General features: G+C 42.6%; 1 protein-coding gene across 1 annotated transcript; it reads left to right on the forward strand.

Moving 5' to 3' along the window:
- The first annotated feature begins 3,949 nt into the window (after positions 1–3,949).
- On the forward strand, positions 3,950–10,293 carry LOC103705148 (protein NRT1/ PTR FAMILY 6.3-like). The gene is made up of 5 exons (XM_039120855.1): positions 3,950–4,234; positions 4,334–4,511; positions 4,614–4,653; positions 4,750–5,333; positions 9,195–10,293. The coding sequence occupies exons 1-5, from the start codon at positions 4,114–4,116 to the stop codon at positions 10,084–10,086; spliced, it is 1,815 nt and encodes a 604-aa protein (XP_038976783.1). The 5' UTR covers positions 3,950–4,113; the 3' UTR covers positions 10,087–10,293.
- Positions 10,294–13,614: the final 3,321 nt, after the last annotated feature.

The following is a 13,614-nucleotide window of genomic DNA, read 5'->3' on the forward strand; positions in this document are numbered from 1 at the left end:
TGCATCATGACTTCTCCACTTTTGAGTTAATGCACTGCCTCCATTTCGTAGATGGTGTCTCGATCTGTTGCCATTTGCATCGTGTATCTTTTGCAAGTTCAAAAGAGAATATTTACCTTTTCCTCTTACTAATTTTCTTTCTAAGGTGGAACCTGCCATCTCTAATTTGATCGAACCTTTTGTTATTATTAAAATGTCACTACCATATATGCCAAAATAATTGAAGATATTTTAGAAATAACGACATTGAAAATAACAATCTTATGATTGACATGCTTGTTTTTAACCTGATTTAACTAGGGCTGCAAATGGGTCGAGTTGGGTCGGATCTTGAGTGACCTCGATCCGACCCGGTTTCTTGTTCAAGTTCTAATTTTGGATCCGAATTCGACCCAGTTGAAAATCGGGTTGGGTCCGGTCGACCTGACCCATTTGTAGCTCTGGATTTATCTTGACATAATTTTCTTTTACTTTTCTAGTGATAATAAATGCGAGTGTTCCTATTGAATGTAGCATTTGATGTACCCATCTGACTTTTTTAAATCAATTATGACTAATAGATGTAGCTTGTTTTATGAGGCCTTCCACATTCTAAAGCCACTAATGTTTGTTCAACATTTTAAATATTATTAGTCATGATTTATTTATTAAACCAATTCATAGCTATCCAATCTAGTCTCATAAACTAGATCAACTAAACTGGTTTTGGTGTTAATACGTAGCAAGTTAAAAGAAACCAAATGTAAAAGCATGTTAAATGAGTATTGGCTTGGACAACCAACCATAGTTTTTCTATTATTCATAAATGTTTATTTTTCACATATAAAAGAACCATTATAATTTTCTAACTACAAATTTAAAATACAATTCTATCAGGCTATAAAATTAATAATTTTCTATATATTGCAGAGTTAACATTTATATTTATGCATTGCATTCTTTTTCCTTTTTATTTCCTCTGTGATTCCTATTACACATTAGTTCACATCATGCCATGAATCATTGTTCTTTTCATTCCGCATATTAGGGATATTGTTAAGGCAATAAATGTTGCTTTTGCATCCTAGATGATAGTGAAACTTAGATGCATGCATTCCAATCCAGTGCCTTGCATAAAAGGACTTTTCAATTTTGCAAAAGGTACCCATTCCTAGCATAAAGGGCATCATGCATACAGGAGATGCTCCTTATGCATTAGAAAATTATGGTTTGCTTTTATAAGTTGAGAATACATCTTTAATCATTTTTTTCACTATAATGCTTATATTTTTGAGTAATATTTAATTATTTTTTTAGTTTCTTTTTTATGATATAATGGCCTACAAATAACGAGCTACATAATGAGAGATATATAGCCCTCTCCTAAATGTCTTTAACTTCCCAATCCCAGTAAATATGGTTTTCAATTTCAGATTGCTTAGTGCAAGTGTTAAAAACTTTACCAACTTGTTAAGCTGGTGCAAGTTGGGCTATTGGATGGTTTAGCCTGCCCATTTGCCTAGCTCTTGTATCTAAAAATTATAGTCTTAAAAAATCTACAAACTATTATTTTTTAAAAATATATATATGAATAAGGCAAGTTAAAGTAGAAATTCTATCTTAAGAATCCATAAAATTCTCTTTGAATAATGACACACCAGCAATATGTTTAATAACTTTGAAAATAACGTAGAGATTCTTAAGGCAATCATTTGCCAGTTCCATCATGAAGGACCATCTCGCATTTATGACTAACATTTGTGAGGTGATTACAGTTGCGTACCAGTTAATGGAAAGAAAAGTATTCACAAATATGCCTGTTGTATTTGGTATAAGTTTGATTTTTTTTCCTCCACGTACATATGAAAAATATGCTTAATATAATATTGTAAGATGCAGTTTGAGTAGTCTTTATGTTCAATTATTGGTGAGCTGATAAGTATTGTTAGCCTAACTAAGGATTTAAATATTGCAGGATAGTGTGTATTCTCGATGTAATAGGATGCCTTGCCATCCCATGGCTCCGTCCCATGGAACACTTTTTTAAATGCACTCCAACTCTCTTTTTTTTTTTTCACTTTGTTCTTTCCTTTGATTCTTTTTATTTTTTATTTTTTTCTTCTTTTATTTATTTCTTACTTCTTTCTTTTCTTTTTGTTTATTTTTCTTATTCTTTTCTTCTATTATTATTTTCTTTTTCTTTTTTCTTCTGTTCTTTCTCCCATTCCTTTCTCTCTCTTTTTTTGATCCCTTTTTGTTCCTTTCGTTTATTTTCTTTTTTCCTTTTCTCCTTCTTTCGATGCATGAGTAGGTTCAAAGTCCTATCTTGTCTCGATCCTCTTTATTTATAGAAAGGAGACAGGACAGCCAGCCCATCGTATTGGGATTTAAAATCTTGAGCCTACAATTGGGTGCAAGGGCCTCTATTCTTACTCCAAGAAATTTACATTACAATTACCATTCAAATTACAATGCAATAACCTAGAGTTGTTGCATTAACACATGTCATATATTCACATAGCTTATAGCGATAAGGTTAATGGTTACATAATTAATTTCAAAGCAAAAAGGCTCTTTTTTCTCACTAGATATTCAAGTCATCAAAGGGTATGGTCCACCACTGCAGGGTCTTTAACTTGGTCCAGAGTTTATAGTTTATGGGTAACATTCAATAATCTTCTTTATCGTATCCTTTATGTGTAGATTTTTTAAGTGCTTAAAACTTCCCCTATCTTCTATTGTTGTCTTCACTGAGATGCTCCTATAGAGGTTCTTTTTTTTTTCCTGTCCAGAAAACAAAGTAACACACTCTGAACCTAGCCTTTATGCCTTCGTGAAGGCAGTAATGATAAGTGAAAAATATGTCGATCAAGTAAGTCAAGTGAAAAATCTATTATGGCGATCAAGTAAATCAAGTGAAAAATTTTAGCCTACCAGCCGGCTAGGATATGCGTAGAAAATTCTTTAAGAGTTGAATTAATCATCAATGCTGCACACGTACTAAGAGGGTATTTGATGACCTAAATAGGATCACTATAGTGATCTAAGATCATTGGTGATCCTCATTCCAAGATAATTTGACTTTCGATGATCTAAAATTATCGTATTTGGTATGCTATATTTTAGTAATTAAAGATCCTTAGATATTCATAGCTAACCTATTTGATATGCCACATGAATTCAAAACCACTGGCCATATAGTACGAAAAATACCTTTGACATATTCCACAATTTATATTTTATAGCCTCGTGATTTTTAACTCAAAAGTTGGCCACAATCCAAGCATGTGTTTGGTTTTTCGATCTTAAGACATGATAAAGAACAAGGGTTGGAAATATTTATGCCTTAATTCCAACCATTATTGCTTGCTAAGTCTTGTGTATGCATGTAATTGGCATGTCTCTTATGTTTATTGTGCGGTAAGTTGGGTATTGGATTGAGGGGCATTTTTGTCCGCCACTTTCAATCCAATATCATTGTCCTAGGATGATCTTGAAAATCCGTCTCCAAAGACAGGTTAAATATAATTAGATTGAGGTGCAACTAAATACGTTGATCTCATCATATCCACCCATGTTACTCTCGATCTTGAGGTCATTACCTCATTCCAAATGCTCCTAAATATATATTTAATGTTGAGATTTACTTTCCTCGGATATAACCTCGTATTGAAGCATATAATATGGCTTCAGAATAGAAAAATTAGATAGGTAACCTAATATCCGCATATGAATTATCCTTGGAGATGTCGAGAAGATAAATGTTTAGCTCAGCCAGAGGGAGCCGGATTGGGGTGGCGAGCCGTGATCAATTTGGACTCGCCCGAGCTACATACAGGGGCGTGGGCCGACATCGAAGAACCCCTCCCACGGGCAATTTGGCGACGTGCACAAAAACCCAAACGAGTCACAGACCTCACGCGTACTTCAAAAGACCAAACTATCCTTCCCACCTGCTATAAAAACCCCATCTCGCCCAGTTCATCCCGCGCCACCGGGATCTCCCTCCCCTGCATATCCCTCTCTTAGCCGACTCCTCACCCTTCCTTCTTCTCCCACCAACTCTTTACTGCTACCAATTATACTTCAGTGGTAGTTGTGCTAAAGAGACCCCAAGAAGAAAAAGGAAATCAGATGGCCGGCTTGCCAGCGACCAACGCCGAGGGCGAAACCCTCTCGGACGCTTGGGATTGCAAGGGCCGCCCCGCCGTCCGATCCCAGACCGGAGGTTGGACCAGCGCCGCCATGATCCTAGGTCCGGCCCGTCGCCCTTCCCCTCTTTATCTTCTCCTCCCTTTTTTTTCCCCACTCTGTTTCTTTAGTAGTTAAAATATCAAATGATACAATAAAAAAGGGGTGGAGCTGTGCGAGAGGCTGACGACGCTGGGCATAGCCGTAAACCTGGTGACCTACTTGACCGGTACCATGCACCTCGGCAATGCCGCCTCCGCCAACACTGTCACCAACTTCTTCGGCACCTCCTTCATGCTCTGCCTCCTCGGCGGCTTCCTCGCCGACTCCTACCTCGGCCGGTAAACACGCCCCCTTCCAATCCACCCCTCCTCCGTGCCAGTCTCTGCTTCTCCTGCTGATTTGTTTGTGATGTTAATTGTTCGCTCTGATAATATAACCAGGTACCTCACCATCGCCACCTTCACCGCAGTCCAAGCTTTGGTAAACGCTTTCTCTTTGCCAGAACGATCTTATCTTGTTTCGTTTCAAACTGTAAAATGAAATATAAGAATACAATTCTGAATTAATTAACTGAAGGGGGTTACCATTCTGACGATATCGACGGTGGCTCCGGGGCTGAGGCCGCCGGCCTGCGCGGACCCGTCGGCCGGCGGGTGCGTGCGGGCGAGCGGGGGCCAGCTCGGGGTGCTCTACCTGGCTCTGAATCTGACGGCGTTGGGGACGGGAGGGCTGAAGTCGAGCGTGTCCGGGTTCGGATCGGACCAGTTCGACGAGTCGGACCGGGGCGAGAGGCAGCAGATGATGCGCTTCTTCAGCTGGTTCTTCTTCTTCATCAGCCTCGGCTCGCTGCTGGCCGTGACGGTCCTGGTGTACATCCAGGACAACGTCGGCCGGCAGTGGGGCTACGGCATCTGCGCCGCCGCCATCGTGTCGGGGCTGGCGGTCTTCATCGCCGGCTCCACCCGGTACCGTTTCAAGAAGCTGGTGGGGAGCCCCCTGACCCAGATCGCCGCCGTGGCGGTGGCGGCCTGGAGGAAGAGGGACCTGAAGTTGCCCTCTGATCTCTCGCTTCTCTATGACGTGGGCGCTGCAGACAAAGGCGAGGAGGGAGGGAAGACGAGCGAGGGGAAGCAGAAGTTGCCCCACAGCAAGCAGTTCCGGTAATTAATTAACTCTTTCGCTTTATCTTGTTAGTTGGTAGCCGTTTACGTTCGAGGGTCAGTTGCTCGCTATTTGCTCCGTCTCGTTGGAAGTTTCCGCCGGCTATGCTATGGCTTTCTTTGCCTCGATATGTGTGTTGCTGTTGTTCGTTTTGGTCCTTCAAGGGAGAAGTTATTGGTCGGACCAGGTTCACCAGCTCAGCAGTAGGCCAGTCCGACCATAAATCAAAAAAAAAAAAAATCACAAGGTCCACTGCTAAGCTGGAGGATATGTTCCAACCAATAATTTCATGTGGAGGCAGATGGCCAGCGGAAACTGATGCATCCCTGGCCGTAGGAAATCGATAACCTAACCCAAGAAAATTAATGGATAGAAACTAGGTGAAATTCTCTTTCTGATATGAATGGAGCTCCCTTTCTGAATTTTATGTGGACGAAGTTTTTTTTAAAAAAAATCATGCAACGTATGGTGCTCAAATCTCAGTGCATGCACTCCTGAATGGCAATTGGGTGTCTGTGCACCAAACACTTGTCCATTTTTTATTTTTATTTTTTTATTTTTTTTCGTATTCTTACTGCTGTTTTTGTGGCTAGCTCATGCTTATCTATCAATTAGAAGTCCCGGTTAGTTCACATGCATGATGCCGATGTTTGAACATTGGGCAGCCGAGGCTGTGTTGCCTTTGATGGATACCACCACATAATGAACCAAGAATTTTCATGGATAGGGAACATAGAACCTGCATGAAAAAACAAGGTGGGACCATATATTTCTATAATTTCCGCCTTGATAAAATCTTTTAGAGACGCCTGGTGGATCCTGTGCCATCAAACTAGAACTCTTGTCGCATTTGAGGAGAATGTCATGTCTTGTGTGCAAGACGATTGCTAGGCCGCTCACTCTATATTTCAGTCAAAGAATCTAAAAGGATCCTCAATAATTGAGCTTGAACGGTGCTGTCGACTAACTTGCTAGTTGCGACGAGCAAATCATGTATCGATGCAAGACCTTCTTGAGGTATGAATACATGTGATGGGCCAATTTGTTAATCTATTGGTCCACTATTGTATGGTAGACAAATTAAGAAGCTATGCCCCATAGTGCTCCCAAAAGGACTGGCGCTGCAATTAAATACACCAATAATGCTATGAAGAACCTTAATAGTTTTGCTTTTTTTTTCCCCTTTCTCTGGATAGAGAGCGTGATTTTGGGGGGACCAACCTAACAACATGAGGCTGCTAAACCCACCCTCCAATGAACTGCGCACAACTGTCCCTATAGGGTTCGGATTGTATCTGTCACACACACACATAGAATGATCTTCTTTCATAATATCGATATCATCTTGTATATATCTTGAAGCACTCTAAACTCTTTCGTTCATCCGTCTGCATAAATCTTAAAATGGTTATTTTGTAATCCAGTAGTGATTCGCACAAAGAGAGCTGAATTCTCCTTTCACACGGAACCTTTGCACGAAAAATACAACTCCTGTCTGTCTTTGCGTCGGCTTTGATTACCTGTGCACGTTCCTAACATGCTCTTCTATGTATAATAGGGGGAGACCCTTGAAATACATGTGGTCCTTTGCCTTGTATATAAATTCCTGTTTTCAAGGTAATTCAGAATTTTTCGGAATTATCCTGCAATCAAGGTTATGACTGGCATCAGAGCTGACACAGTCACAAACTGATTGCAACTCGTGAAATATAGAACTATTTAGCTTGTTTGATCTCTGTCACGGGGAGGGATAATCAAGTTAACAACCATCTGGAAATTTGGAATTAATGCTTCTTCCTGTTTGACCCGAGAGAGTCCAAATGGGTTAGATGATCGAGCACATTAAACGCAAATGAGGGGGCATAGCGTTCGAGTAGGTTCGTAAATTCTCGATGGCCGTTCCAATATATATATATATATATGTAGAAGAGGAGCCGGGTCGACCTCGTATGCCTCAATGCTTGTCGGCATCGAAGGCCCACACGGACGCCGCGAGTGCGACCCGGGTCACCTCGGCGCCTTACCCACCAATGGAAAGGGAGAGGGAGTAAATAAAAAAGAAGATTCTCCACTGATTGAAGCACTCAAGAAATAAGCTTAGGCTGGTTGATACTATATGGCCAGGTCTTTTTGGATCAGTTGGTATCTGAAACCAATACGGAAGGCTTTATTCAGAGCTCGGTGGGTGTGCAGCACATGCGACGAATGGGAAGTGGTAGAGAGTGGGAACTAGGAAGGCAAGCGTGGGTGGATATATATATATAGTAGGTCGTGCCCAGATACTTTTGGATCAGTTGATATTTGAAGACAATCTGTAAGGTTTTTTCTGAGAGCTTGGTAGGTGCCATGAAAGGGAAATGGCAGGGAGTTGGGACTACGAAGGCAATGGAGTGGGCCATCGCGTGCTCGAGGGGAAAAATATATGGTTAGGTGGCCTTTGCCCGCTGGGGAGGAGAGATTATCAGCTGATGCCCACCTTCCAAAAGTAGGGTTCTCTTTGAAGCAGTAAATGTGCTCTCTTTGAATCCCTCCCCCTCTTCCGGTTTCCATCTATCTCCTTCTTGATCTAATCTCTATTTACTCTTGTAACGCTCCGAAGTGATAGGGGGAGGGGGGAGGGGGGAGTGGGAGTGAAAATGAGAGGTAGTCCGATCGCAATAAAAACCGAAAAGGTGATGATGACAAAGCAGAATAAAGCACACGACGGGACGCATGCAAGGATAAAGTGTCACGAGTCATGACCAAGTCCAAGTTCTTTTATGATTTCTCCATTGCAGTCCAACCAACGCTAGTTTTTTACTGCCTAATGCACCCTAAAACAAGAAACGTATGGAAACCAAGGTTCATGATTGTAGAGAATTGTTCGCTTTCATGTTGTTCCGAGTTTGATTTCCTGCATTTGTAAAAGAAACGTGCCCTACCTTACCCTGCCACGGAATTACCACTCTCACCACTAGCTGCCACTTTCTTCTGAATTGCAGCAATGTCGCGTTAGACTGCAATAAGAAACATTTAGGAGCAACAGCTGTTCCTTTTCTGTCGTGGTTCATTGCACCTATCTACTGCCATATAGGACAGGCAAGAGAGTGGAAAATGTAACGATGACTGGTAGTTGTTTTTTTTTTCTCCACATTTTTTCCTCTGATGGATGTGAAAGTAAAACATCATTATATTCGAGACCGGTTCCAACCATCATCATCATCAGTGGTAAGAAGAAAAATATATGGTTGAAAACTGGATGACCAAAGGAAAGGTTCTGCAGAAAGAAGCGAAGCCCGCCAGGAAATTAGCAGTGAGATTCAACAACCAATGATTCTGCTGTACTCCTGTCTGATGTGGCAGGCAGATATTGGTGCAATTCATAGGAGGTGGGGCCATTTCGCGGGTACCATATCCCTGTTAAAACGTAACAAAAGATTAATATGTTGAATTCCATTAATTACCTTCCACGAGGGAGGCTAGCTCGTGAACCTTTTTCTTTTGTCTGTTCTGGTTGGTCCTCTTGGATGAAAGCCAAGTTTGTCCATGCAGCTGGCTTGTCAGGTGGGAGTTGATTTGATTCACGCGTCAGGCGTGGTGCCAAATTTTAAAAACAGATTAACTTTAGAGATTATAAATTTACTTATATTTAAGCATTATGGCATGGCCGCGTAGTTTTTTTTGGAGAATTATTTTTGGTAAACGCAACTAAAACTTTAACCAATTAGCAGTCAAACGATTTTTGGACCAAACCAAAAAAAATCGGTCATACTATTTTCTTAAACGAGGATGGTTTAATGGAGTCGCCTTCCTTCCCGCTCCAACTGGTACCCGGCCCATCAACTAATGCTCTCATTCTGTCGTCTTATTAATTACTTCAGTTGCCTGGACCGGGCAGCGATCATGGAGGATCCGGCCGTCGAGCAGAGCAAGTGGCGGCTGTCGACGCTGACCGACGTGGAGGAGGTGAAGCAGGTGATCCGGATGCTGCCGGTGTGGGCCACGACCATCATGTTCTGGACCGTCTACGCTCAAATGAGCACCTTCTCGGTCTCCCAAGCCACCACCATGGACCGGCGCATCGGCCCCTCCTTCCAGATCCCCGCCGGCTCCCTCACCGTCTTCTTCGTCGGCTCCATCCTCCTCACGGTTCCTATCTACGACCGCCTCGTCGTCCCCGCCGCCCGCCGACTCACCGGCAACCAGCAGGGCCTCACCCCGCTCCAGCGCATCGCCGTCGGCCTCGTCTTCTCCATCTTCGCCATGGCGGCCGCCGCGCTCACCGAGCGCAGGCGGCTCCACGCGGCGTGGGCTGCGAGCTCGTCCTCCGCCGTCGATCCGGGGTCGACGTCGGCGCCGCTGAGCGTGTTCTGGCTGGTGCCGCAGTTCTTCTTCACGGGCGCCGGGGAGGCCTTCACGTACATCGGCCAGCTGGATTTTTTCTTGAGGGAGTGTCCCAAGGGGATGAAGACCATGAGCACTGGTCTCTTCCTCAGCAGTCTCGCGTTGGGTTTCTTTTTTAGCTCGGCTCTGGTGAGTATTGTCCACAAGGTGACGGGGGGACCCGGGAGGGGGGCGTGGCTCGCCGACAATCTGAACGAAGGGAGGCTCTACGACTTCTACTGGCTCCTCGCCGTGCTGAGCGCGGTCAATTTAGGGCTGTTCTTGGTATCCTCCAAGGGGTACGTTTACAAGGAGAAGAGGATGGCGGCGGGGGAGGAAGGGAGCGTGGTCACGGTGGAGCTGGCGGACGAAGCCTCTCGCCAAGCTTGAGCTTTTCTTTCTTTCGAACTGCTGCCGAGTGTAATATAGTCTGTCTCGACTCTCGAGTTAAGGTAACGGATAGTTTGAGTCTGGCTCTCTCCCTTCGTTCCTACGATGCATCAAATTAAGCTGTGTAAAACTGAACCAGTCGATGTATCTACTGGCGCTTCGATTCTCTTCTTCTCAGTGGAAAACCTTCTTCTCTCAAGCATAAAATATGAGAAAAAGTGCCTGAAATATGGAATGAGTGGTACTGATATATAGGGAGAATTTCACCGTAGACTCACCTATACGTACGTGGTTTGACCGCAAGAAAACCGCGCGCACTTTCTGGTCGGAATTCAGAAAAACAAACATTTGGGCCTCGCAAGGTCTCATGCGCGGCATTAGGCTATTAGCAGTGCACCGGCTCCGGATTTAACCTGGCACTATGTTTTTTCGGCAGGCAGCCGCTCTCGAGTTTGGAAGACCTTTAATTGGGTCGGGCCAGATAGCCAATTACGATTCACCGATTTGAACTGGGATCACTATGAGTTTGGATGATGGATCTATAACCCAAGTCTGAAACTGGCAATTTGGCCTAGCATTTTCATGTCTATTAGAATTTATCGAAATCGTGAACTGCAGGAGAGGTGAACCATCGTCCAGATTGCAAGTGCTCAACCTGCAGTGGCATTACCAATATCCTAAACATAGTCTAACAATTTATTAGAGGGAAGGTCTCAAAAACGGTAATACTAATTAACTGTTGATATCTTGATTTGCTAGCAAAATAAATCCATAAAATATTTGAATATATGTTAACCGGACCGAATGCACGCTTGACCCAAGTTAATTTCCTCTAAGTTACATTTTGATGAGAAAAACATAAGATCGAAATTTAGGACTTCCAAATTCTCAATCAAATGACATCGGCGCGTCAGGGTTACCGAAGCTGTCATCTTTTATATTCTTAGGGAAAGCAGCCTAAATCAGGGTTATGTGAGAGTGGCCTACCAACACTGCTTGGGTCCAAAAGGGACCAAGCCCGGGTGTCCCAGCGCCCATGTGATCATGCAAGAACATTAGGTCACAAGAAAAAGAAGAAAGTAGTGAAAGTTACTTCCACCCCGGGGAGAAGTGCAATTCATGGGCAAACTTTAGAAATTCGTCTGTGGCCCATGATCTTTTCTAGAAGCAAACTGAACCTTACATTGGAACTAATGTTGCACCAGTAGGGCATCCTCAGTCAAGCATCCACGCAATTAACGACCATGGTATAGATGTTGCACATTGCCCAGAATATCATTTCAGTTCATTTTGACGTAATAATACCCGTATGGTCCAAAAACAAGACTAATTAGTAGTATTGTTGTCAGGTTAGCTACAGACGTAATAAGAAAAGAATTTGGAACAAGCATGTCTTCAACTATAGCGCTTTTGTAAGACTGAAGTCAGCATAATGTGGTTTGATCACAGGAAATCGTAATTGTCATTGGTGCAGATGCACAGCAGATGGCAACCCTATGGCTTTGGTGGGTATCGCGTGGCACACAATTATGTAACAAAGTACCGACAAACTCTAATGGAGTAATAAAAAGTAAAGTATTAACATCAAAATAATTAATAAAATATGAGTACCGAATTATGTCCGAGCAATTTGGGATCCAGGGAGGGATAAATTAACTAGGGACAGACGTAGTCTTTGATAATTTTTTATACAAAATATTAGTTCTAGAATTTGAACCAGTATTATTGTACTTGTCAGTTCAAGTTTTTACTTTTTTTTTTCTTTTCAGCCAGAAGTTTTTGAGGGCCTCGGCCATCATATGAACGTTCATCATTTCAATTATTGGATAGGAATAACATCTCTTGGTTCATCATTTCAGCTATTCTATAGTTATAACCACATAATCAGAACATTCCCCTCTGTTAGGAACATAATGACTCTACGGTTGTAAGTACGGAACAGGATGACTCTACGGTTGTAAGTATGGAATAGAATGCCTCTACGGTTGTAACTACGTGATCTTGTATACTTTATATATACTTGTTGCTGGAAATAATAATGCCATTTATTCTAGCTGGCCTTTAATTTTTATGTTTACATGCATAAGCCAGACCTTGATATAATGGTAAGTAAGGTTGCTCCATGTGATTTGTGTATCATGGATCCGAAATATGGAAGTAGTTAATCTTTCCACATGCAAGGATAAAATTTTGTATATCCAAACTTCTTTAGGTTTGTAAAGACGAAAATGCAGGGATAAAGCTGCATATATGAACTTCTCCGAACCTCATAGTAATAACGAGAGCGCATTGGGACTTTTTTGTTTGTTTGTTTTTTTTTTTTGAAGAAAAGGTTCTTATTTTCTTCAAATGATCTTTGGAAGCGTTAAATAACAGATATAACAGCAAATAACTAGATCATTATCTCTTTTTTTTTCGTTATCTTCATGTACGAGGTAAGACACTAACAATAGTTCTTCTATTTTTCCTCTCCCCTACCAAATATGAAGGACGATGTAAGACGGTAACGAGGGTTCTGCTACTTTCCTTCTCCACTACCAAACACAAATGACTCGGAAAGAATTGGACATTGAAATTATTTTCCTCATCTCAATAAAGACCGAAGGCTTAATAAGCACGTAGAAATCGAAACGTACAAGGACAGATACATCTAAGGTGGTAGACCTATCCCACGACGATACACGAGGTTTTGAATCTTCGCGCTTTTTCGGACCCAAGATAGCAGTTATAATACACGACCCACCCCTTCATAGAACCAGTAACCGATCCCTTCCGAGGACCACAATATCTTCCAATCATATGAACGCAAGAACAAACCAACCAACAGTAGGGCATGAAGAAGAGGTCGGCTATGGAACGACCCTACGCAGTTCTCCAGAGGAAGCTGGACGAACTTGAATCCATTCTAAACGAAATGTTCTCCCATTCAGCCAAGGTGGATAAGAGTGAATTCTATGATGAAATCATGGCAAGGATTGGTTTCCTTAAGACACTGCATGCCGCCGAGATGGAGTCCAACGCTCAGGGAACCGGTCCCCATCTTCCTCACATTGCCGGAAGGCTGGCGGCCCTTGAGGATGCCTTCCACAATTGGGTTGATTCCGGGATCCTGCCGGAAGACCATCTCGATGATCTTTCGGTGTGCTCATGCACACATTCATGCTTCAACGACGTGGTGGAGGATGATGATTGTGTGCCCGAACCAGAATATTTTGCTCCCATGCCAATCAAGACACAGGTTATGAGTTCACAGGACATGGGAGAGGAGAGGAAAAGGAACCGGCTCGGCAGCCTGCCGTGTGGTTTTATGAGCGCAGCAGTGGCAGTTGCCGCAATGGTGATTGGGTTGGCCACTAACTTCAGTAGGGTGGAGGAGAGAGTTTTCCTTGTGCCAACCTGATAGACATTATGATCAATCTTTTCTGTGTTCGCGTTTTATCTTTGTTTCTTTTCTTTTATTGTTGTTGTACTCTTTTCGTGTTTCTCAGCGTTTGTTTGTTGTTTATTTTAATTTGAGAAGGCCTGAGT

Source organism: Phoenix dactylifera, chromosome 2 (genome assembly GCF_009389715.1).
Source record: "Phoenix dactylifera cultivar Barhee BC4 chromosome 2, palm_55x_up_171113_PBpolish2nd_filt_p, whole genome shotgun sequence".
NCBI lineage: Eukaryota > Viridiplantae > Streptophyta > Magnoliopsida > Arecales > Arecaceae > Phoenix > Phoenix dactylifera.